Source organism: Salvelinus sp. IW2-2015, linkage group LG2, assembly GCF_002910315.2.
Source record: "Salvelinus sp. IW2-2015 linkage group LG2, ASM291031v2, whole genome shotgun sequence".
Lineage (NCBI taxonomy): Eukaryota > Metazoa > Chordata > Actinopteri > Salmoniformes > Salmonidae > Salvelinus > Salvelinus sp. IW2-2015.
The window spans coordinates 25314558-25338674 of NC_036839.1; the positions used below are offsets into that span (position 1 = coordinate 25314558).

The window sequence follows — 24117 nt, forward strand, 5'->3', positions numbered from 1 at the left end:
GCCTAGGCAGCGTTGTAGGCAAAGAGTTCCATTTCCCTTCAATTTCAAACAAGAGGACCATTGAAAACAAGCAGCCTTGTGGCTCTAAAAAGACTGATCAGCATTGAATCTGGGATAGTTGTCAAGGTAGACTTGGGAACCCTGGGGTCCATCTCAATTCCTGTGGTAAAGTTTAGAGATGTAAAGTACTTTGAGGACAACTGGAGAGTGAGAAAAGTGTGCAGTGTTTTCAAATAAAGTCTTGGTCCTGGTTGATTGAGGCCCCCTTTCAACTTTTTTGGGGCATTTACTTATAAACTGAGTAGGGACCATTCAACTTTTTGTTTTTTTGTTAGCGTCCAAGACCTGACTAGATGACTACACATGGATACATGCAGCACGCCATGGCACCTCACAGAGTAGGGGCCGGCTGAATGGCACACGGGAGTTATTATGGATACTAAGTGGTTGACAATCGATCACTTGGCAAATTACATTTGACAAGTGTGATTCTTGTACTTGACCACCCACTGTAGTCAGTTGTGTAGGTGTCAGCAAAGGAAAACAAAAACAACCCAGACAATATTTTGACTATTAATCACTATCTTTTCAAATTTTAACTCACCCAGGTGAACATTACAAGTGCAGTCATAGTTTAACTTTCAGAGAAAACTTTAGAGCAATCCTAAAAGCTCTCTGGTCATCGTTGGTCTATTGAGTTGCCATTTCAGAGCTCAAACAGATAAACCGATGAGGACCCAAATCTAGTGCAGGGCTGTGTCTTGTCAGCACTTTCTTTCTTTGCCCTTTACAGATCTCTGAATATGGGTACGGCTTGATACCACACCACACAGCCTGCATATTAGCTTTCCCAAGCTCAACAATCAGTATCATCTGACTGGAGATATCTTGTGCTCCATTGACAAGAGGAAAGCACTTCTTTCTTTCACCCACATCTTTTAAAACTAGTAAAACAAAGTCTTTTCCCCCATCTTTCTCTCTTATAACCCTATCGCCATGCAATCCTATGGGTCTTTCACTCTCTACCAAAAGTGTCAGCGCAGTTAAATATTACAGTGATGCAAGGATTCTGAATATAGGAAATAACAACAAATACCAAAAAGCAGAGTAATTGCACAGTCATTGGGGGCGGGGGCTGGAGTTTAGGCCTGATTGTGAACTGTCATGACAACTAAGTATTATAGGAGACTATGTCATCTCTATGGTGATGGCACAGACACCTCCAGTAGGCGGTTGTTCTTGCGTTTGCAGGCAGCACTGTTTCCGTTCTTAGGCCCCCCCTGGATGAACTTCACACACACCTTGTCCTGCTTGAACTGCACCAGGAACCTGCCAGAGAGACAAAGAGGAAGTAGGATAAGAAACCATCTGACATCACATCATGGGATTTAATTACCCTGATCTCAGATCTGTTTTTGTAAACGTAACAATGAGTAGAGGCAGTTGGCAATACATTACAAACACATCTGGGACCAGGCCAGGATTTGACTAAGAGAAACAACAGCAGCATTGCAACATAAAGTCAATACGGCGACGTGTCTCCGGTTCTTACTCGTCTGAGATGTCAATGTTGATCTGGTCCCTGTCTGCAGCAGTGGTCCCTATGTGGTGGAGCTTGGTGATGATCTCTATAAGATGCTCACTGCTCAGCAGGAAGTCACCTTTGGAAGCTGAAGCAGAGCCCTATGGGTAAAAAACACAGAGGGGTGTTAGTCATTTCAATCTCAATATGCCTACCCAATCTTTCTATGGTCAGCCCTTAACGTTACACTAAAAGTTATGAATCAGGACATTACTAATATAATTAGATACACAGCGGGGCTAAACTGGTTGAAATTCCATCATTAGAACCAGTTTGCAACCAGTGGATTTATGCAGCAAGCAAAGCAGGTTCATTTCAACCAGCTTTGGCCACTGCGTTTTCGATAGCTGGATGATGTCCATATGTAAGTGCATCACAGTGGAGCTGGAGTGAGGCTCCCTCCCTCCATCACCTCTTTGAGCTTGAGGGCGAAGAAGCCGTCACTCTGGGTGCTGACCGACACGCTGGCGAGGTCTGGCAGCGGCACGCTGGCCTTCACCTGGCCCGTCTTCTGGTCAGCCAGGACAAAGTTGCTTTTGGTCAGCAGGAAGAGCCTCGGCGACCCCTGTAACAAGGACAGACTAGGTTTAATACGCCAAGAATTTGGTAACACTATTTTCGGTAGAGAAATAGAAAGTCCATGGCAAAATTTTAATTATAAAAGCAATAACCTATACATGTATAAACTCATTAATAGCAAAAACAGAGCATTTATACGGTGATAGTGGTATAAAAACATATGTAGGCTGAATCTGTCAAATATAAAACATTAGTTTTCCTTTGACTACTGTACAGCATAGTTACAGATATCCTCTAATAATAAAGCTATGACTCTGAAGAGTTTGGTCCATATGAACTGTGTTCAGGCCTGTTAGACTGTTGACTCCCTCAGGCTTCAGTACAGTTACATGAACAGATTTTGCTGAGGTAAGGTACTTTGAGAAAGGTACTTGCCTTGCCGTTGGCCCTGTTGATCTTGTTCACCAAGTCAGCCAGTAGCACCTCCTCCACAGCACTGTTCAGCTTCTGGTACTTGGGGTTCTTCTGGATCTCCAGATAGTCTCCTTTGAAAGGCTGGCTGACACTAAACAATAATAATGCATTTTATATAGCGCTTTTAACGGATACAAGGATGCAACAGAGAGGAACTCACAGCAATGCATTGATTATACTCAGGAAAAAGGAGCTAAAATGGCTGCTAGTAAAATTTGCTTGCAACATTAGCTTCACGTCAAACATTATGTAATGTGTGAATCACGGAGGGAAATATGTTATACCTGCTGGGGTACAGAGCCTTCTTGTCCTTGAAGATCTCACTGGCCTCAAGTTTCTCCTCATACACAGCCTTCTTCTCCTCTGTGAACTGGCCCCGGTATTTCTTGCACTGATAATTAAAAAGATACATCAATCCCTGGGAAGTTTGTTGTATTGATGTCCCTCAAACTATAAACTATAAAGCCAGTGGGCAAAGCTGGTTCCAGTTTACAACAAGGTTGTAATCTGTTAATAATGACATCCTAGCAACCAGATGTGCCTGCTGGGTAGTGGCATATACAACTACTTGACCCTTTAACCTGTAAGATCAGTGATGACCCCTTGAAAGAACAGCCAAAGATAATAACAAACTAACCCTCCAGAGGTGGAAGATCCTCCTGAGCTGAGTGTGAGCTCCCTCCAGGAAGCCATAAGGCTTTGCCGGCCAGGTGTTGTCCATAGGGGACATTGTAGTGGTCTTCAGACCAAGGAAGTACTTCTGCATCTGGAGGGAGAGGGAGACAGGCATATATTCAATACCTCCCTTTCAGACTTGGATTACTGTTGACATTCAGGAACATACAACTCTGGTTTCCTGGACAAAGTTTAAGCCTAATCCGAGAAGCATGTGCAATGGAGATTCTCCATTTAATGAGATTTTTACTCCAGGACTAAGCTTAATCTGTGTCCGGGAAACCATCCCTTAGTGATTCAAATGGACACTACCCATCAGTGCTTAAAGGGATACACGACTAATTCATTCTAGCCTTGTCCCAGATCTGATTGTGTGGACTTGCCAACTCGGCAAGACCGCATAAATAGATCTGGCACCAGGCTACATTCACGCTTCTACTTACGATTCTCTGGATGGTGAAGTCGTAGATCTTCTTGCCAGCGTTGGCCCTAAAGAACTTCCTGTACTCCCGGCGGACCTGTAACCAAGGAGACAACTGGCCGTCAATCATCCATCCCCATAGTGATCTGATTTGAGGCATGGGGCCAATAGAGAAAAGATTACAGTGGTGATGACTATAGCAACAGGCAGACGTGGTTAGTTACAATGAATCCAGGCAACATCATACAAACAAAGGGAGGGAAAATCTGTTGAGCACTCAACTCAAATCAGAATGGGATTTTCTCCTAAATGTTTTTTTCTGAAAATGAGATGTTACATAGTTAATTGATAATGAGGTGGTCAATTTAAAATCACACTGATTGGAGTCGACAGGTTAACAGGTTCTGAGAGCTGCTCTGATGTGCAAAGGTGACGTGCACATTGTGCAGTCGATTAATGTGATGAGAGAATTGGGGCCACTCAGACTACAGTAATACATGAGAAAAGGACTGGAGAATGGAGTAGCTATAGCATCAGACAACAAGACCTATAGAGGGTTAGACATGTTGAGGGTTACACAGCTTATCATGCAGACAGGACATACAACAATTGCTAGAGAGAGACAGACAGACATCCATCCATGTCAGTCAGGGTCAGTAGTGCCTTTGACCTCTCTGTTAAGAGGCTGCAGTCTTCAGGAACGAGCAAAGAACAAAAAAAAGAAACAAAAAAAAGAGCATCTGTGAAAGAATTATAACCAGCCATAGCCAGCTTATCTAAAGCCCTGCTGGACTCATGGAGAGAGCGGGATAGACGTACATTACACCTCATTGTACATCTTAATAACGTAATGTGTGTCACTGCAGGGATACAGGACGGGAGGGAAGGAGGGCATATCCTTTGGTACTGGACTGTCCAGATAGCAAAACAGTCACTCTGGAGTTGCATGAACTGTGTCATCACTGTGTGGTTGGTCCCGAGGTATGATAGGCTGAGGCTGACTGCATGCTGGTTCTGTGAAGTGTGTCTACCCCTCCAACACCAAAGACCGGGGAGTGGCTGAGAGGGTAAGGGGTGGTTGGTTAGGGTAGAAGGGTGGCTGGAGGGTAGAGAAGGCTGGGCAGTGGGCAGGTATACCTGGAGTCCCAGCCAGTAGGCCCAAATGATGGCGACGGCGTGCTTACGCCTGGCCTCCTCCTTCAGGCGCCTCAGCTCCCTGCGTGCCTTTTGGGAAGAAGGGAGGAAAGAGAGGGAAGAAGGGAGGAAAGAGAGGGAAGAACGGAGGAAAGAGAGGGAAGGAACGGACGATTGAAAGGAGGGAATAATAGACTGATATGGAGGAAGACACTGCCCTGTGTGAGGACACACGTCACACAAGAGCCCTGTCTAGTTACCAAGATCCTGAAGACAATTTAACCCACCATGGGAAGAATGCAATTATCATGAAATAGACATTATAATAATGCTGTAGTTTGATTATGTACTGTACATCAACTAGAGTATTTTTGATTGAAACAGACATGGCTCTGTTGGCTAAGAGCAAAGTACAAAGCTCAAGGTAACAAGTCCGTCAGGTCTCTCCAACGTTCCATACACTGCACTGCACACTGAAAAAAAAAAAGAAATCACTGCAAGCCTCAAGGAATCAGCAAGCAAGGAGGCGTAGCATGCAATTTATGATGAGAACAGCATGCAGAAAGAAAGAAAGAGAGCAGACATCCTGCAGATAGAGGTTGCAAAAGGTGAGGCATGGGCCTCAGGGAGGAACCGAAACACACCCAAACATCCTGACCTTTGGTAACAAGGGAGAAGAACTCAAAGCCAGGATAGCGGAGTATGAGTGTGTGTGTGGTTTGGGGTAGGGCAGGCAGAGTTTATCCAAGGTTCCAGACACTGTGTGTGATGCCAGTCTAGTGCGTGTCAACATCCCCCCGCCTTCCTCACCCCCCTCCCGGTGTCAGTCTGGATCAGCTATAATCCATCAGACTGCGTGGCAAAGAGGCTTAAGTGACTGTATCTTTACCCTTACCCCAACCCTCCCCCATCCGTAGCCCTTGCGCTCAGGCCTGTCCATTAACTACCAGAGCCAAGGGCCACCAGAACTCCAGTCATCTATCTCTAGATCTCTTCCATTAACCCATTAAAGACTAAACAGCAGCTAGCTTGGCTGAGAGAGCCGGCATGGGTGTTTAGGGGTCTTGCTCCAGTCCAGTAGGCTAAGTGACCCCCCTCGCAATTCTGTTTTAACATGCAATGGGACATTGGATGAGGGGTTCGTATGGCACCTTGTCATGCAATATAAATGGGATGGGTGGTGGTAATGGGGAGGATAGCTAGAGAGACATTCGCAGTCTCTCCAGACTATTGTTTAGCTAATGCAGGGGTCTGGCATCTGTCTGGTTGGATCTGATGGAGAAATGGCAGGCGGACGGCGGGATATGGATGGATATTGTTAACAGGCTGCTTCCCAAATACCTTGGTCCCCTGCCAGCCGGCCCAAATGACAGACACGGCGTGCTTTTCTCGCGCCGCCTCCTTTAGATGCCGCAGTTCTCTCCGAGCCTGGGGAAGTGGTGGGGTTGGATTTATTGTGTTTTGGGAGGAATATACCCATTGGGATAGGTGTTGGTATAAATAAGAAGCAGACGGACAGAAATATGTAGCCTACCCGGCAATGAAGTAGCATAACGATTAAAAGATTAAGACAATGGAGGAAACATTAGATACCATTTGGAGCTTATGACTGAGTGATCACTAATAATCAGAATAACTTGAGAGTGCTCTTCGACCATTGATGGCCTGATAAATCCTACCCCTGCAAACCTATCTAAATCAGATGAATTTGCAGCATATTTCAGAGATAAGATAAACATTAGGCTGGGTATCAGTCAAGACCTGATGAGAAGTTTGATGATATGTTTCCTAGCCTACCACACAAAGGCACTACGGATTTATTTTCCCTGCTTGACACAGACAGACATGCTCATGAAAATGATATCACAACTTAAGGCCTAATACCTGCCTTCTGGATCCTATCCCACCACCTTCTTCAAATCCACATTTAATTGCATATCAGAAGAAGTACAAGCTATTGTTAATCACTCCCTGTCCATTGGCACTTTACCCACTGCACTAAAAACTGCTACGGTAAAACCCCTTCTGAAGAAAAAGTGTCCAGATTCTTCAGCTCTCAGCAATTTTCAGCCAATCTCCAACCTTCCATTCTTAAGCAAAATTATGGAGAAATTGGTTTTCAAACAGATACATTTTTTTCTTCAAATTTCTGTTTTTTTGTGCCCACCACAGCACAGAGACTGCCTTAGTTAAAGTGGTAAATGAGCCACCACAGATGTCAAACAGCTCTCCTTGTGCTCTTGGATTTAAGTGCTGCATTCAACCCTGTTGAAAATGATGTCCTTCTGGACAGGTGGGTTGGCTTCTCCAGTCAAGTTCTAAATTGGTTTAGGACCTATTTAACCGGTCAAGAGTTTGTCACCCTTGGTGAACATAATTCAGAGAAAATACATATCACATGGCATTTTACAAGGTTCAATTTTGGGTCTGGTACTGTTCAGTTTATATACGTCAACCCTTGGCAGCGTTATCAGAAAGCACAGCATTGACATTCCCTGCTACACAGACAATACACAACTTTACATTTCTGTGTCACCAGAGGATTTTAGCACCACAGATACATTATTAGACTGTATTAGTGATTTAAATACTTGGATGGCTCACAACTTCCTCCAGCTAAATCAAGACAAGACTGAGGTACTTATTGTTGGCGCTAAAGCAGAGAGAGAATTCTGGCCACACATTTTAATTCACGGTCAATAAAGAGAAAACAGGTAAAAAAACCTAGGTGATATTTTAGATTCTGAACACAATTTTGAATCACACATTAGCAATGTGACCAAAATAGCTTTTTACCACCTGAGGAACATTGCCAAGATGCAGCCGTTTCTCTCTCAGGCTGATACAGAGAGACTCATCCATGCTTGTATTACAAGCAGGCTTGACTACTGTAATGCTCTCCAAGAAAGCCACTGGTCAACTGCAAAACATACAGAATACTGCAGCACGGGTACTGACCAAGACCAAACGGAGAGCACACATTACACAGGTTTTAAGGTCTCTGCACTGGCTGCCTGTGCGTTTTGAATTAATTTTAAGATTCTTCTATTGTTTAAAAAAAATCAATACACAATTGTGCACCCGAATACATGTCAGACATGCTTTTAAGTTATGTAACCCTCAGGACGTCTGGCACTGGCCTTTTACCTAACCCAAAGCCTAGGACCAAGAGGCATGGCGGCAGCCTTTAGTTATTATGCCCCTAGCCTCTGGAACAGCCTGCCAGAGATCCTGAGGGGGGACAAAACTGGAAAATGTAAAAGAGATCTTAAAACACACTTTTTAGCTTTGCTTTTCCTTAGGGTGCTTTTTAGTCGTTCAATTTTTGATATTATTTAGTTTTTTATCCTCTTATGTTTGTTGTGTAGTAAATATTTGTTTTTATTTTCATTGTTTTTATTAATTTTTCCTGTGACGCGTTGCATTCCATGTCTGAAATGTGCTGTATAAATAAAGCTTGATTTGATGAACTAGCAACATTAGTACAAAAGTCCAGGTTTTCCTGAAGTACACCGAAATTAATTGTATCCGATATACACTGCTCAAAAAAATAAAGGGAACACTTAAACAACACAATGTAACTCCAAGTCAATCACACTTCTGTGAAATCAAACTGTCCACTTAGGAAGTAACACTGATTGACAATAAATTTCACATGCTGTTGTGCAAATGGAATAGACAACAGGTGGAAATTATAGGCAATTAGCAAGACACCCCCAATAAAGGAGTGGTTTGAGGTGGTGACCACAGACCACTTCTCAGTTCCTATGCTTCCTGGCTGATGTTTTGGTCACTTTTGAATGCTGGCGGTGCTTTCACTCTAGTGGTAGCATGAGACGGAGTCTACAACCCACACAAGTGGCTCAGGTAGTGCAGCTCATCCAGAATGGCACATCAATGCGAGCCGGCGAAGAAGGTTTGCTGTGTCTGTCAGCGTAGTGTCCAGAGCATGGAGGCGCTACCAGGAGACAGGCCAGTACATCAGGAGACGTGGAGGAGGCCGTAGGAGGGCAACAACCCAGCAGCAGGACCGCTACCTCCGCCTTTGTGCAAGGAGGACCAGGAGGAGCACTGCCAGAGCCCTGCAAAATGACCTCCAGCAGGCCACAAATGTGCATGTGTCTGCTCAAACGGTCAGAAACAGACTCCATGAGGGTGGTATGTGGGCCCGACGTCCACAGGTGGGGGTTGTGCTTACAGCCCAACACCGCGCAGGACGTTTGGCATTTGCCAGAGAACACCAAGATTGGCAAATTCGCCACTGGGCGCCCTGTGCTCTTCACAGATGAAAGCAGGTTCACACTGAGCACATGTGACAAACGTGACAGTCTGGAGACGCTGTAGAGAACGTTCTGCTGCCTGCAACATCCTCCAGCATGACCGGTTTGGCGGTGGGTCAGTCATGGTGTGGGGTGGCAGTTCTTTGGGGGGCCGCACAGCCCTCCATGGGCTCGCCAGAGGTAGCCTGACTGCCATTAGGTACCGAGATGAGATCCTCAGACCCCTTGTGAGACCATATGCTGGTGCGGTTGGCCCTGGGTTCTCCTAATGCAAGACAATGCTAGACCTCATGTGGCTGGAGTGTGTCAGCAGTTCCTGCAAGAGGAAGGCATTGATGCTATGGAATGGCCCACCCGTTCCCCAGACCTGAATCCAATTGAGCACATCTGGGACATCATGTCTCACTCCATCCACCAACGCCACGTTGCACCACAGACTGTCCAGGAGTTGGCGGATGCTTTAGTCCAGGTCTGGGAGGAGATCCCTCAGGGACCATCCGCCACCTCATCAGGAGCATGCCCAGGCGTTGTAGGGAGGTCATACAGGCACGTGGAGGCCACACACACTACTGAGCCTCATTTTGACTTGTTTTAAGGACATTACATCAAAGTTGGATCAGCCTGTAGTGTGGTTTTCCACTTTAATTTTGAGTGTGACTCCAAATCCAGACCGCCAGGTTGATAAATTTGATTTCCATTGATAATTTTTGTGTGATTTTGTTGTCAGCACATTCAACTATGTAAAGAAAAAAGTATTTAATAAGAATAGTTCATTCATTCAGATCTAGGATGTGTTATTTTAGTGTTCCCTTTATTTTTTTGAGCAGTGTAGTATCTGATCGATTATATTCATTAAACTTTGTGACTACTTGGCATGGTCTGTTTTAGTACAACAGCTCACATAACTCACTGACACCACTCCAATTCAGTGCCAGTACAGTGGGCTTTGCCCAGACTAAGAAACTAGACTAGATCCACCAATCAGATGGGACGATTAGTCGATAAATGAAGCCACACGCGACTGCTTTGGTCATGCAACATGTGGCAATACATGGTCTTTGACGATTATCTGGTGAGTATGGCTGTAAAGCCTTTAGATAAGATCATGCAGTTACAAAATAGTTGTAAAGGTTGTTTTTCAATGGATAGCAGGACTGAGTTGATCTGCATCCCTTGTTGTTAAATGTCCATAAAACATGACATGTTGTGCATGGACTGTTTTAAAGGATTATATGTTGCCTCTAAAACATATAGCACTTTAAAAGTCCATAAAGTGGTAATGGTGGTATGTGCTATGACCATTAGGCTATATGATCTGAGGATCCCTAGCAGGATTGGGGTCAATTCCATTTAAATTCAAATCAATTCAGTAAATAAACCAAATTCCAAATGTTCCTCATTGAAAAGCATTGAAGAGAATTGGAATTTCAGTGTACTTCCTGAATTGACTGGAATTTAAGTGGAAATGACCCTAACCCTGCTCTTTGTGTTTCTGTAGTGGCACATGGAATACAGTCTATTCTCAGCACAGTCCTCAGAATTATTACATCAAAGTGAACACATGATATTCATTCTGATTGGATACTGTACGTCCATTATCATGTACTATCCGTCATGTCTCTCATAAAAACAGATTACAGAGGAATGCAATGACAAACATCAAGAAAACAACAGACATAGACATGGGAATGGAAAGGAGTATTGTGTTGTGGGACTTGCAGTTGTTCCTAAAGGGAGAATGTAAGGGAGGCTACATAACAGTAACAGAGGACTAGTAAACAGACGTTTAAATAGATGTTAGTGGTATAAGGTTAGCCGCTCAATATCCCTCAAATGACACCTATTAAAGGGACAATAAAACAGATGAGTCAAACACCAGACACTGGTAAGGGACGCTAGTGGACCAATGGGACGATGACGAGCTATTCAATTGGTCAGTTTCAAGAGGGGTGGGACATGGGGTATGACGGACAGCTGGGATGGCAAAACACGACAACGGCAACCGGCTTAAATACCTTGGTCCCCTGCCAGTATGCCCATATGACAGACACGGCACGCTTATTCCGCGCCTCCGTCTTTAGGCGCCGCAGCTCCATCCGAGCCTGGGGGTGGCCGGGATGGTGGGAGGATGGAGGGAGGAGAGTAGAGGTTAGGAGGGAAGAATAAGAGAGAGGGGAGGAAGAGAGTGAAAAAGAGTGTGAGAAAAGCAGCGGTGGTAAGATCAGCGACAGTAGAAGACCAGAAGGAAAAAGCTGTGAAATTGCTCTAGTTTAGCTCTCAGTATAGCTGGGAGACCTGAGCAGAGCCATGTCTTATAATACTGTATTTCCTTACCTGGCTTTATGGCAGATAAACCTTGTAAAAGCAAAAGGCAATGGATGTCCATAATCAGCAGCTCATCCATTTCCTCCCAATATCATTCTATACTTGTCTTTACATTGTCTAATCATTATGTTGAAATCAGGTAGTGTTTGAGCCAGTACCTGAGTCCCGTGCCAGTACGCTGCAATGGTAGTCACAGCCTCCTTGCATCTCTTCTCGTATTTCAGTTGCCGCAAGATGTTGCGGGCCTGGAGAAAAAACATAGTTTTTAAACATGCCTTTACTACAGCATTATCACAGGAAAACATGCTTTCTTATAGTGTTTGACTGGTATGTGGACATGGACATACCTTCCACCCTCTGATGAAGGACTGCATCACTAGTGTAGCACTCTTGATCTTCTGATATTTATTTTGTTGCTGCAACAGGGGAAGGAAAAAAACACTGAGCTCAACTGACAAGTAAGTTCGAACTACAGGCATCTAAGTTCTATAGCCACCATATTAGGGATGCACATCTTTTTCATTTCAAGATGATTCGATACGCATCTAGATACATGGGCTCCGATACGATACAGGAAAGAAACGTTTTAGTATCAAACGATTCAGTGCGATTTGGTTGAATTAATTTCAATTTTTAAATAAAATCTGCTGCTGATGGAGCTCATGAGCTGGGCCTGTCTGTGCTGGATCTGTCTGTACTGACTTGTGTGTGTGCGTGTGCGTGTGTGTGTAAAATATGTACACTACCGTTCAAACGTTTGGGGTCACTTAGAAATGTCCTTGTTTTTGAAAGAAAAGCAAATTTTTCTTGTCCATTAAAATAACATCAAGTTGATCAGAAAGAGGGTGTAGACATTGTTAATGTTGTAAATTACTATTGTAGCTGGAACACCAGTAAAAACATCAACAGTGAAGAGCCGCTCCGGGATGCTGGCCTTCTAGGCAGAGTTGCAGAGAAAACGCCATATCTCAGACTGGCCAATAAAAATAAAAGATTAAGATGGGCAAAATAACACAGGCACTGGACAGAGGAACTCTGCCTAGAAGGCCAGCATCCCGGAGTCGCCTCTTCACTGTTGACGTTGAGACTGGTGTTTTGCGGGTACTATTTAATGAAGCTGCCAGTTGAGGACTTGTGAGGCATCTGCTTCTCAAACTAGACACCATAATGTACTTGTCCTCTTGCTCAGTTGTGCACCGGGGTCTCCCACTCCTCTTTCTATTCTTGTTAGAGACAGTTTGCAGTACACAGCGTTGTGCGAGATCTTCAGTTTCTTGGCAATTTCTAGCATGGAATAACCTTAATTTCTCAGAACAAGAATAGACTGACGAGTTTCAGAAGAAAGTTATTTGTTTTTGGCCATTTTGAGCCTGTAATCAAATCCACAAATGCTGATGCTCCAGACGCTCAACCAGTCTAAAGAAGGGAAGTTTTAATGCTTCTTTAAATCAGAACAACACTTTTCAGCTGTGCTAACATAACTGCAAAAGGGTTTTCTAATGATCAATTAGCCTTTTAAAATTATAAACTTGGATTAGCTAACACAACGTGTCATTGGAACACAGGAGTGATGGTTGCTTATAAAATGGGCCCCTGTACGCCTATGTAGATATTCCATTAACAATCAGCCGTTTCCAGCTACAATAGTCATTTACAACATTAACAATGTCTACACTGTATTTCTCATCAATTTGATGTTATTTTAAATGGACAAAAAATGTGCTTATTTTTCAAAAACAAGGACATTCCTAAGTGACCCCAAACTTTTGAACGGTAGTGAGCGGAGCCATAAGGGAAACTGGGCCTCTACCACCCCACTACCAGTTATAGCCATTGACATAGCCAATGAATATATAGCAGAACTTTGGATTTCACCCAGTCTCATAATCGAATGGTTTTGACAACTCAGTTGGAGTGAGCTTCTCTTCTTCGATCATGCAGTGCGGGCAGCAAAAGCAATTTCTGTCCTTATGAAATTGTCATCTGTACGCTGTATATCTAAAAATGACCATATACACTGATTGTTTCAAGCAAAACTACTGCTGATGGTGAACCTGAACAATCAAAATAAAATTGAATTTAGCCTAAACCCCGATCAGCATGTAGCCTACCTATAGCCAGATGAGAGTTGTGTCCATGGCGATAGCTTAGGCTACCTTTATTCCGATAAAACACAATTTTCAACAGTGCATTTGAACAAAATAACCAAGCAAATAACATTGGTTGCCACTCAACTAATAAAGCCTAATATTGCACAAGCCATTTTACAAACATTTGAACGCTGATCAAGAATAGGCCTACCTCCTGTTGGTCAGTGCACGAAGCTGTTCACAGCGAGCAGTTTGACTAGGCTACTGATATTACCAAGGGTTGTTCGGCATGCAAAATGACTTGTAGATCAATGACTGTCAACATGGTTACATGAGAGAGGACGCAGTTGTCACAAAAGATGCTATTTTCTGAAGTAATTTGAGCAAAACATTTTAGTGAACCGCCGATCTGTAACATTCAAATCTATTTTCTGACCGATGCATGCTATATTTGGTTCAGATTGTGCTCCCACAAACGGATGCACTCATATCTTACACATTTGAACCGGCATGACGTTCTGTATGTGTTTGTGTGTGCATAGTAGAGACAAGCTAACTCACCGCATATCTGCGGTACCAGGCTGCCACCACCACCTGGCTCTTCTTCAGCAGCAGAAAGTGAGTACGAGACTTCCACCCCCGGTAGATCTTCTGGATCAGGGTGGCCAGGTCCTCCAGACACGCCCTCCTCCTCTCCTCCAGAGTGAACAGCTGGGGACACAGGAAGAAGGCATCAAGAAGATGATAGGAACATGAACATCTACTAGAATACTAAGAACACCAGCATAGTCTGTACAATTTAGGAATGAGAAAACCTGTTTCATTGAGACAGGATGTCATTTTGGGACATTATTGTGTGGTTTTGCAGACAGCACAAGATCTTTAGAATGATAAGGGGCTTCTATAGCTGCCCAAACACATTCTCCACCTCAAATACCTTTGCAGACAGAGACCTATCGGGTGAGAGTTTAGTGACCTTGACTAGGCCCCATCCTACCACCACCATGACTGAACTGTAGCTTCACTATAACAGAGTCGGAGATACTTAGCTAACCTGGTAAGAAGGTACAGTAGATCAAGGATAAGGACACAACCCTATGAGATCAGGCTTTACTAGCTTTGTTTAGACTGGCTCCTGGACTGACATGGTTTCGTTGTTGCACCCACCACTGCATGTTCTTAAAAGCCCATGCTACCATGGAAAATAGGCCTAAATGTTCCTTTTTTCCCATGCTACTGGCCGAGTCGCCATAGAATGGATAGAATTGATTAGGGCTGTCCACGACAAAAAAATTGGTCAATAGAGTTGTCTGGTCTTTCGACCAATCGTTTGGTGTAAATTTTTATATAGACTCACCATATGTTTGAATAAAATCAACTATATGTAGTAGAGGTCGACCGATTAATTGGCATGGCCGATTAATTAGGGGCAATTTCAAATTTTCAAAACAATCGGTAATTGGCATTTTTGGACACTGATCATGGCCGATTACATTGCATTCCACGAGGAGACTGCATGGCAGGCTGACTACCTGTTACGCGAGTGCAGCAAGGAGCCAAGGTAAGTTGCTAGCTTGCATTAAACTTATCTTATAAAAAACAATCAATCTTCACATAATCACTAGTTATACACATAGTTGATGATATTACTAGGTTAATTAGCTTGTCCTGCGTTGCATATAATCAATGCGGTGCCTGTTAATTTATCATCGAATCACAGCCTAATTCGCCAAACGGGTGATGATGTAACAAAGGCACATTCGCGAAAAAAGCACAATCGTTGCACGAATGTACCTGCCACAAACATCAATGCCTTTCTTAAAATCAATACACAGAAGTATATATTTTTTAAAACCTGCATATTTAGTTAAAAGAAATTCATGTTAGCAGGCAATATTAACTAGGGAAACTGTGTCACTTCTCTTGCAACATTGTATCTTGCGTTCATTGCACGCAGAGTCAGGGTATATGCAACAGTTTGGGCCGCCTGGCTCGTTGCGAACTAATTTGCCAACATTTTACGTAATTATGTCATAACATTGAAGGTTGTGCAATGTAACAGTAATATTTAGACTTAGGGTTGAAACCCGTTCGATAAAATACGTAACGGTTCCATATTTCACTGAAAGAACAAACGTTTTGTTTTCGAAATGATAGTTTCCGGATTTAACCATATTAATGACCTAAGGCTCGTATTTCTGTGTGTTATTATACTATAATTATGTCTATGATTTGATAGAGCAGTCTGACTGAGCGATGGTAGGCAGCAGCAGGCTCGTAAGCATTCATTCAAACCTTACTGCGTTTGCCCGCAGCTCTTAGCAATGCTTGATCACAGCGCTGTTTATGACTTCAAGCCTRTCAACTCCTGAGATTAGGCTGGCARTACTAAAGTGCCTATAAGAACATCTAATAGTCAAAGGTATATGAAATACAAATGATAGAGAGAAATAGTCGACGCCTCATAATTCCTATGATAACTGCAACCAAATTTTTCTTTACTGGGAATATTGAAGACCTGGGAATATTGAACCACCAGCTTTCATATGTTCTGAGCAAGGAACTTAAACGTTAGCTTTTTTACATGGCACATTTGCACTTTTACTTTCTTCTCCAACACTGGGTTTTGGCATTATTTAAACCAAATTGAGCATGTTTCATTATTTATTTGAGACTAAATATATTTTATTTAGGTATTATATTAAGTTAAAATAAAAGTGTTCATTGTTCATTCAGTAACTGTCATTATTTCAAATAAGGCCGATTAATCGGTATAGGCTTTTTTGGTCCTCCAATAATCAGTATCGGCGTTGAAAAATCAATCTCGACCTCTAATATGTAGGCTACTGAGCTTGTCTGATGCTTTAAGCACTGTAAATAAAAATAAATTCAGACAAATTACTAAAGAGGGTAAGCCAGAAATCAATATAGCCTAACCAGAACAAAAAAAAACTGTTCCCGACCCAACCCTCCTCCTCCTCCTCCTCTCGCTGCTGCTGGCTTCTCAGATTCTGCCTTCACGCTCCTGAAGTTGCGGGTAATAGGCTACACCAGCGTTCGGCAACCTTTTCCATTTAGAGTGCCATGTTATCGTACAGTTTTTACTGATCTGCGTCCCAATTATGATTTTCAAATGCACATTTTTGTGGAACAGTTTAATTTCATTTCCCAGTCAAAAGTTTGGGCACACCTACTTTATTTTTACCATGTTACACATTGTTGAATAATAGTGAAGACATCAAAACTATGAAATAACGTATATGGAATCATGTAGTAACCAAAAAAAAGTGTTAAACAAATCAAAACATATCTTATATTTGACAATCTACAAAGTAGGCACCCTTTGCACACTCTTTGCATTCTCTCAACCAGCTTCACCTGGAATGCTTTTCCAACAGTCTTGAAGGAGTTCTCACATATGCTGAGCACTTGTTGGCTGCTTTTCCTTCACTCTGAGGTCCAACTCATCCCAAACCATCTCAATTGGGTTGAGGTGGGGGGGATTGTGGAGGCCAGGTAATCTGATGCAGCACACCATCACTCTCCTTCTTGGTCTAATAGCCTTTACACAGCCTGGGAGGTGTGTTGGGTCATTATCTGTTTGAAAAACAAATGATAGTCCCACTAAGCGCAAACCAGATGGGATGGCACATTCCTGCAGAATGCTGTGGTAGCTATGCTGGTTAAGTGTGCCTTGAAATCTAAAAAAATCACAGACAGTGTCACCAGCAAAGCACCCCAACACCCTCACACCTCCTCCTCAACTATTCATGGTGGGAACCACACATGCGATCATCTGTTCACCTACTCTGCGTCTCAAAAAGACAGCGGTTTGAACCAAAAATCTCACATTTGGATTCATCAGGCCAAAGGACGGATTTCCACCAGTCTAATGTCCATTGCTCGTGTTTCTTGCCCCAAGCAAGTCTGTTATTCTTATTGGTGTCCTTTAGTAGTGGTTTCTTTGCAGCAATTCGACCATGAAGCCCTAATTCAGTCTCCTCTGAACAGTTGATGTTGAGATGTGTCTGTTACTTGAACTCTGTGAAGCATTTATTTGGGCTGCAATTTCTAAGGCTGCTAACTCTAATGAACTTATCCTCTGCAGCAGAGGTAACTCTGGGTCTTCCTTTCCTGTGGCGGTCCTCACGAGAGCCAGTTTCATCATAGCGCTTGATGGTGTTTGTGACTGCACTTGAAGAAACGTTCTTGAAATGTTCCATATTGATTGACATTCATGTCTTAAAGTAATGGACTGTCGTTTCTCTTTGCTTATTTGAGCTGTTCTTGCCATAATATGGATTTGGTATTTTACCAAATAGGGGTATCTTCTGTATACCACCCCTACCGTGTCACAACGCAACTGATTGGCACACCAGTTAATTGAAATGCATTCCAGGCGACTGGAAGCTGGTTGAGAGAATGCCAAGAGTGTGTAACGCTCTCATTAAGGCAAAGGGTGGCTACTTTGAAGAACCAAAAATATAAAATATATTTTGATTTGTTTAACACTTTTTAGGTTACTACATGATTCCATGTGTGTTATTTCATAGTTTTGACGTCTTCATTATTATTCTACAATGTAGAAATAGTCAAAATAAAGAAAAACCCTGGAATGAGTAGGTGTCCAAACTTTCAACTGGTACTGTACAATAAAGTATTCATGTTTCAAAATCAATGTCATGTGGTTAATCAAAATTTTATATAAATGAAAAAGAGCCTTCCTTTGCCATTGCCAATATGTAAAGATAAAAACATTGCAGCACGCAGGTAGAAAATATCCTTTTAAAAATAAATATCCTATGAATCACATTGGCTACGCATGGCCTGTCTGCCAGGAACTTAAAACATTGTATCAACTTGTTCCGCCCAAAGCTCTTGCTCGAGCTTTGGACAGACAGACATTGGGGTAGGCTATTTGTGTAAGGGATAAGAAGTAATCAGGTAGGCCTATTTTATGACATTTCCACCGGATCCGAGCATGACATTTTTTCCCCCTTCATGCCGAGTGGTTATCGAAAGGTAGAGCATTGGAAAGATATTTCAAATAGGCTACGTTGAGGAACTACTGTCATTATCAACGGATGTAAAAACAGACTTATTTTACTAGCTGTTTGATGCGAAGAAAGAAATTACTTTGAAAAGCTCCACAGTGATTGTGAGTAAATGGGCACATTTATAGGCCTACATTTGCGTGTAGGGCAGGTAGACTAGGTCTACTTCTATGCGTAATCAGACGCGTGTTCTTACTCAAGACTGACAGGAGTACTCCAAACAAAAGACAATGAATAAATTGACAACTCGTAAATGGAATGAAATAAACCAAAACTTTTTAGCCTAGATTGTGCACTCTGCAAACAACATGTCCACTCCTACAATGACAACAGTAAGACTGTAATAAAATATTGAACGCATGAACAAAAATTATCATAACCAAACAAACATTGTATATTAGAAATTATGGTAATTAACGGTAAATGTACTACTGGTGATGCTGGTGTGCCATCACCGCAGCCTCCGCAATGGATTAGCCCACTCAGACAGGCATGAATCAGACAGGTGTCTCGTGCCATATTTTTTTTATTTGTATATATTTGCCACTGTTCCACCAACAGCCTATCGACCAAACAATCGACCAGTCAACTAAACGAGGTAAGCCCTAGAATTGATAAATGAAACCATGTGTGCTCAGAATGTTGGTTAAGTGTTGTAATTAGTATAGAGGGCCTCAGCAGAGCATGACTTCCTGCTCTCAGATGCCTTTTAATGCAGTCAAACATGAGAGCATGAGCCCACTGGATTAGCCATACTGTATATGACTACATACTGTATATGACTACATACTGTATATGACTGATGGGGGGCAATCAATGTGTATCTTCTGAGCTCATGCTGCTAGGTGACCTAAACTGGGACATGCTTAACACCCCGGCCATCCTACAATCTAAGCTTGATGCCCTCAATCTCACACAAATTATCATTGAACCTACCAGGTACAACCCCAAATCCATAAACACGGGCACCCTCATAGATATCATCCTAACTAACTCGCCCTCCAAATACACCTCTGCTGTTTTCAACCAAGATCTCAGCGATCACTGCCTCATTGCCTGCATCCGTAATGGGTCTGCGGTCAAACGACCACCCCTCATCACTGTCAAACGCTCCCCAAAACAATTCTGCGAACAGGCCTTTCTAATTGACCTGGCCGGGGTATCCTGGAATGACATTGACCTCATCCCATCAGTAGAGGATGCCTGGTTATTCTTTAAAAGTGCCTTCCTCACCATCTTAAATAAGCATGCTCCATTCAAAAAATGTAGAACTAGGAATAGATATAGCCCTTGGTTCACTCCAGACCTGTCTGCCCTTGACCAGCACAAAAACATCCTGTGGCGTTCTGCATTAGCATCGAATAGCCCCCGTGATATGCAACTTTTTAGGGAAGTTAGGAACCAATATACACAGGCAGTTAGGAAAGCTAAGGCTAGCTTTTTCAAACAGAAATTTGCATCCTGTAGTACAAACTCAAAAAAGTTCTGGGACACTGTAAAGTCCATGGAGAATAAGAGCACCTCCTCCCAGCTGCCCACTGCACTGAGGCTAGGAAACACTGTCTCTACCGATAAATCCACAATAATTGAGAAATTCAATAAGCATTTTTCTACAGCTGGCCATGCTTTCCACCTGGCTACCCCTACCTCGGTCAACAGCCATACGCTCCCCACAGCAACTCACCCAAACCTCCCCCACTTCTCCTTCACCCAAATCCAGATAGCTGATGTTCTGAAAGAGCAGCAAAATCTGGACCCCTACAAATCAGCCGGGCTAGACAATCTGGACCCTCTCTTTCTAAAATCATGTGCCGACCCCTATTACTAGCCTGTTCAACCTCTCTTTCGTATCGTCTGAGATTCCCACAGATTGGAAAGCAGCCACGGTCATCCCCCTCTTCAAAGGGGGAAACACTCTAGACCCAAACTGCTACAGACCTATATCTATTCTACCCTGCCTTTCTAAGGTCTTTGAAAGCCAAGTTAACAAACAGATTACCGACCATTTCGAATCTCACCGTACCTTCTCCGTTATGCAATCTGGTTTCAGAGCTGGTCATGGGTGCACCTCAGCCACGCTCAAGGTCCTAAACGATATCATAACCGCCATCGATAAGAGACATTACTGTGCAGCCGTCTTCATCGACCTGGCTAAGGCTTTCGACTCCGTCAATCACAACATTCTTATTGGCAGACTCAACAGCCTTGGTTTCTAATAAGATTGCCTAGCTTGGTTCACCAACTACTTCTCCGATAGAGTTCAGTATGTCAAATCGGAGGGCCTGTTATCCGGACCTCTGGCAGTCCCTATGGAGGTGCCACAGGGTTCAATTCTCGGGCCGACTCTCTTCTCTGTATACATCAATGATGTCGCTCTCGCTGCTGGTGATTCTYTGATCCACCTCTACGCAGACGACACCATTCTGTATACCTCTGGCCCTTCTTTGGACACTGTGTTAACTAACCTCCAGACGAGCTTCAATGCCATACAACTCTTCTTCCGTGGCCTCCAACTGCTCTTAAATGCAAGTATAACTAAATGTATGCTCTTCAACCAATCGCTGCACGCACCTGCCCACCCGTCAGCATCACTACTCTGGACGGTTCCGACTTAGAATATGTGGACAACTACAAATACCTAGGTGTCTGGTTAGACTGTAAACTCTCCTTCCAGACTCACATCAAACATCTCCAATCCAAAATTAAATCTAGAATTGGCTTCCTATTTCGCAACAAAGCCTCCTTCACTCATGCTTGCAAACATACCCTCGTAAAACTGACCATCCTACCGATCCTCGACGATGTCATTTACAAAAAAGCCTCTCGTTGGCTGGCCCTCGCTTCATACTCGTTGCCAAACCCACTGGCTCCAGGTCATCTACAAGTCTCTGCTAGGTAAAGCCCCGCCTTATCTCAGCTCACTAGTCACCATAGCAGCACCCACCCGTAGCACGCGCTCCAGCAGGTATATCTCACTGGTTACCCCCAAAGCCAAATCTTCCTTTGGCCGCCTCTCCTTCCAGTTCTCTGCTGCCAATGACTGGAACGAACTGCAAAAATCTCTGAAGCTGGAGACTCTTACCTCCCTCACTAGCTTTAAGCAGCTCGCAGATTACTGCACCTGTACATAGTTTATCTGTAAATAGCCCATCCAATCTACCTCATCCCCATACTGTATTTATTTATCTTGCTCCTTTGCACCCCAGTATCACAACTGGCACATTCATCTTCTGCACATCCTACCATTCCAGTGTTTAATTGCTATATTGTAATTACTTTGCCACCATGGCCTATTTATTGCCTTACCTCTCTTATCCTACCTCATTTGCACATGCTGTATATAGATTTTTCTACTGTATTATTGATTGTATGTTTGTTTATTCCATGTGTAACTCTGTTGTTGTATGTGTCGAACTGCTTTGCTTTATCTTGGCCAGGTCGCAGTTGCAAATGAGAACTTGTTCTCAACTAGCCTACCTGGTTAAATAAAGGTTAAATAAAATAAATAAACATCCAAAAATCCTCACATCTATGATCTATGGCTAAATCTACGACTTCCATAACAGAGCATGCTGCTTTTTTCAAAGTTGTGTCACATCCTTGGCAGTAACCCTCCTCCTCCCTAAACCTCCCTAAACTAAAAAAAACATCAAGTAGTACCATTTATAATATCAGAGACAGTGACAGGTTCCAGGTCAACTGTGCATGCTTATGCAATGTTATGTTATTCTACCGTTCTGGGGTTCCTGATGAAGATCTTGGAGCGTCCGTAGGCAAACTCCTCAGTTGGAACAGAACAATCTGTCAGCAGCACCACCACTCCGTCCCTACAGGAGACAGAGGTACAATTCTTCACTATTTTGTTACGACCCTTCTCTTAACTAATTAGACATGGTGGGACTTTGACATGTACATGATTAAAGGGACAAGATGGGAATAGTTCAGATGAAGGGGAAAGGACAAACGATAGGGGAATAAGAAAAATGGACAGACGGAGACACAGAGAGAGAGAGAGACACAGAGAGAGAGAGAGACACAGAGAGGACGAAGTAGATGAATTAAGGCAGGGAGAGACGGGCAGACTCTCAGAAAGAATGCCATTCTAAGATGATAAAAGTCCATATCTGAAATAACATGTGGGATGAACATGTAACCTCATGAACCACTTACACACCTTATAAGGAGGATAGTAGGCACACACACATGCTGTTGTTTATATAATCCACATCAGATATGAATCGATGTTATACCTTTAAATACATTTAAGTAATTTAGCAGACACTTATCCAGAGCGACTTACAGCACATGCTTTGTAAACAACAGGTGTAGACTAAACAGTGAAATGCTTACTTACTGGCCCTTCCCAACAACGCAGAGAGAAAAATAATAGAAAAATAAGAATCCTGGAGTCGCCGCTTCAGTTTCTTGGTAATTTCTCGTATGGAATAGCCTTCATTTCTCAGAACAAGAATAGACTGACGAGTTTCAGAAGAAAGTTAGTTTTATTGCCTTTTTTAAAATCAGAACAACAGTGTCCAGCTGTGCTAACATAACTGCAAAAGACTTGGTACTGGTACCAGACTTGGTACATCGTTATCGCCAGCTGTTGCTGGGCAACACGGACTTTCAACTCCCTCCAAAGATTTTCTATGGGGTTGAGATCTGGAGACTGGCTAGGCCACTCCAGGACCTTGAATGCTTCTTACGAAGCCCCTCGTTGCCCGGGCGGTGTGTTTGGGATCATTGTTATGCTGAAGACCCAGCCAGTTTCATCTTCAATGCCCTTGCTGATGGAAGGAGGTTCACACTCAATCTCACGATAATGGCCCCATTCATTCTTTCTTTACACGGATCAGTCGTCCTGGTCCCTTTGCAGAAAAAAAGCCCCAAAGCATGATGTTTCACCCCGATGCTTCACAGTAGGTATGGTGTTCTTTAGATGCAACTCAGCATTCTTTGTCCTCAAAACACGACGAGTTGAGTTTTTACCAAAAAGTTATATTTTGGTTTCATCTGACCATATGACATTCTCCCAATCTTCTTCTTCTGGATCATCCAAATGCTCTCTAGCAAACTTCAGACGAGCCTGGCCATGTACTGGCTTAAACAGGGGGACACGTCTGGCACTGCAGGATTTGAGTCCCTGGCGGCGTAGTGTGTTACTGATGGTAGGCTTTGTTACTTTGGTCCCAGCTCTCTGCAGGTCATTCACTAGGTCCCCCCGTGTGGTTCTGGGATTTTTGCTCACCGTTCTTGTGTATCATTTGACCCACGGGGTGAGATCTTTGCGTGGAGCCCCAGATCGAGGGAGATTATCAGTGGTCTTGTATGTCTTCCATTTCCTAATAATTGCTCCACAGTTGATTTCTTCAAACCAAGCTGCTTACCTATTGCAGATTCAGTCTTCCCAGCCTGGTGCAGGTCTACAATTTTGTTTCTGGTGTCCTTTGACAGCTCTTTGGTCTTGGCCATAGTGGAGTTTGGAGTGTGACTGTTTGAGGTTGTGGACAGGTGTCTTTTATACTGATAACAAGTTCAAACAGGTGCCATTAATACAGGTAAC

The 24117-nt window shown here is 43.2% G+C and overlaps 1 protein-coding gene across 9 annotated transcripts in view; it reads right to left on the bottom strand.

The window, feature by feature from the left end:
- Nucleotides 1-767: 767 nt before the first annotated feature.
- LOC111977383 (unconventional myosin-Ib) overlaps nucleotides 768-24117 on the bottom strand; it is a 139395-nt gene continuing 116045 nt past the window's right edge. For 2 of the 9 annotated variants that reach the window (XM_024006792.2, XM_070448145.1), the window contains exons 19-32: nucleotides 22288-22381; nucleotides 14062-14211; nucleotides 11758-11826; nucleotides 11569-11655; nucleotides 11101-11187; nucleotides 6147-6233; nucleotides 4809-4895; nucleotides 3694-3768; nucleotides 3213-3341; nucleotides 2860-2966; nucleotides 2537-2666; nucleotides 1995-2147; nucleotides 1553-1683; nucleotides 768-1329 (exon numbers count right to left, since the gene is read on the bottom strand). In XM_024006792.2, coding sequence (XP_023862560.1) covers nucleotides 1200-1329; nucleotides 1553-1683; nucleotides 1995-2147; nucleotides 2537-2666; nucleotides 2860-2966; nucleotides 3213-3341; nucleotides 3694-3768; nucleotides 4809-4895; nucleotides 6147-6233; nucleotides 11101-11187; nucleotides 11569-11655; nucleotides 11758-11826; nucleotides 14062-14211; nucleotides 22288-22381 — 1516 coding nt within the window. In that variant the 3' untranslated portion in view covers nucleotides 768-1199. The remainder of the gene's footprint in view (nucleotides 1330-1552; nucleotides 1684-1994; nucleotides 2148-2536; nucleotides 2667-2859; nucleotides 2967-3212; nucleotides 3342-3693; nucleotides 3769-4808; nucleotides 4896-6146; nucleotides 6234-11100; nucleotides 11188-11568; nucleotides 11656-11757; nucleotides 11827-14061; nucleotides 14212-22287; nucleotides 22382-24117) is intronic. The other 7 variants (XM_070448147.1, XM_024006837.2, XM_024006822.2 and 4 more) reach the window with 4 other exon arrangements.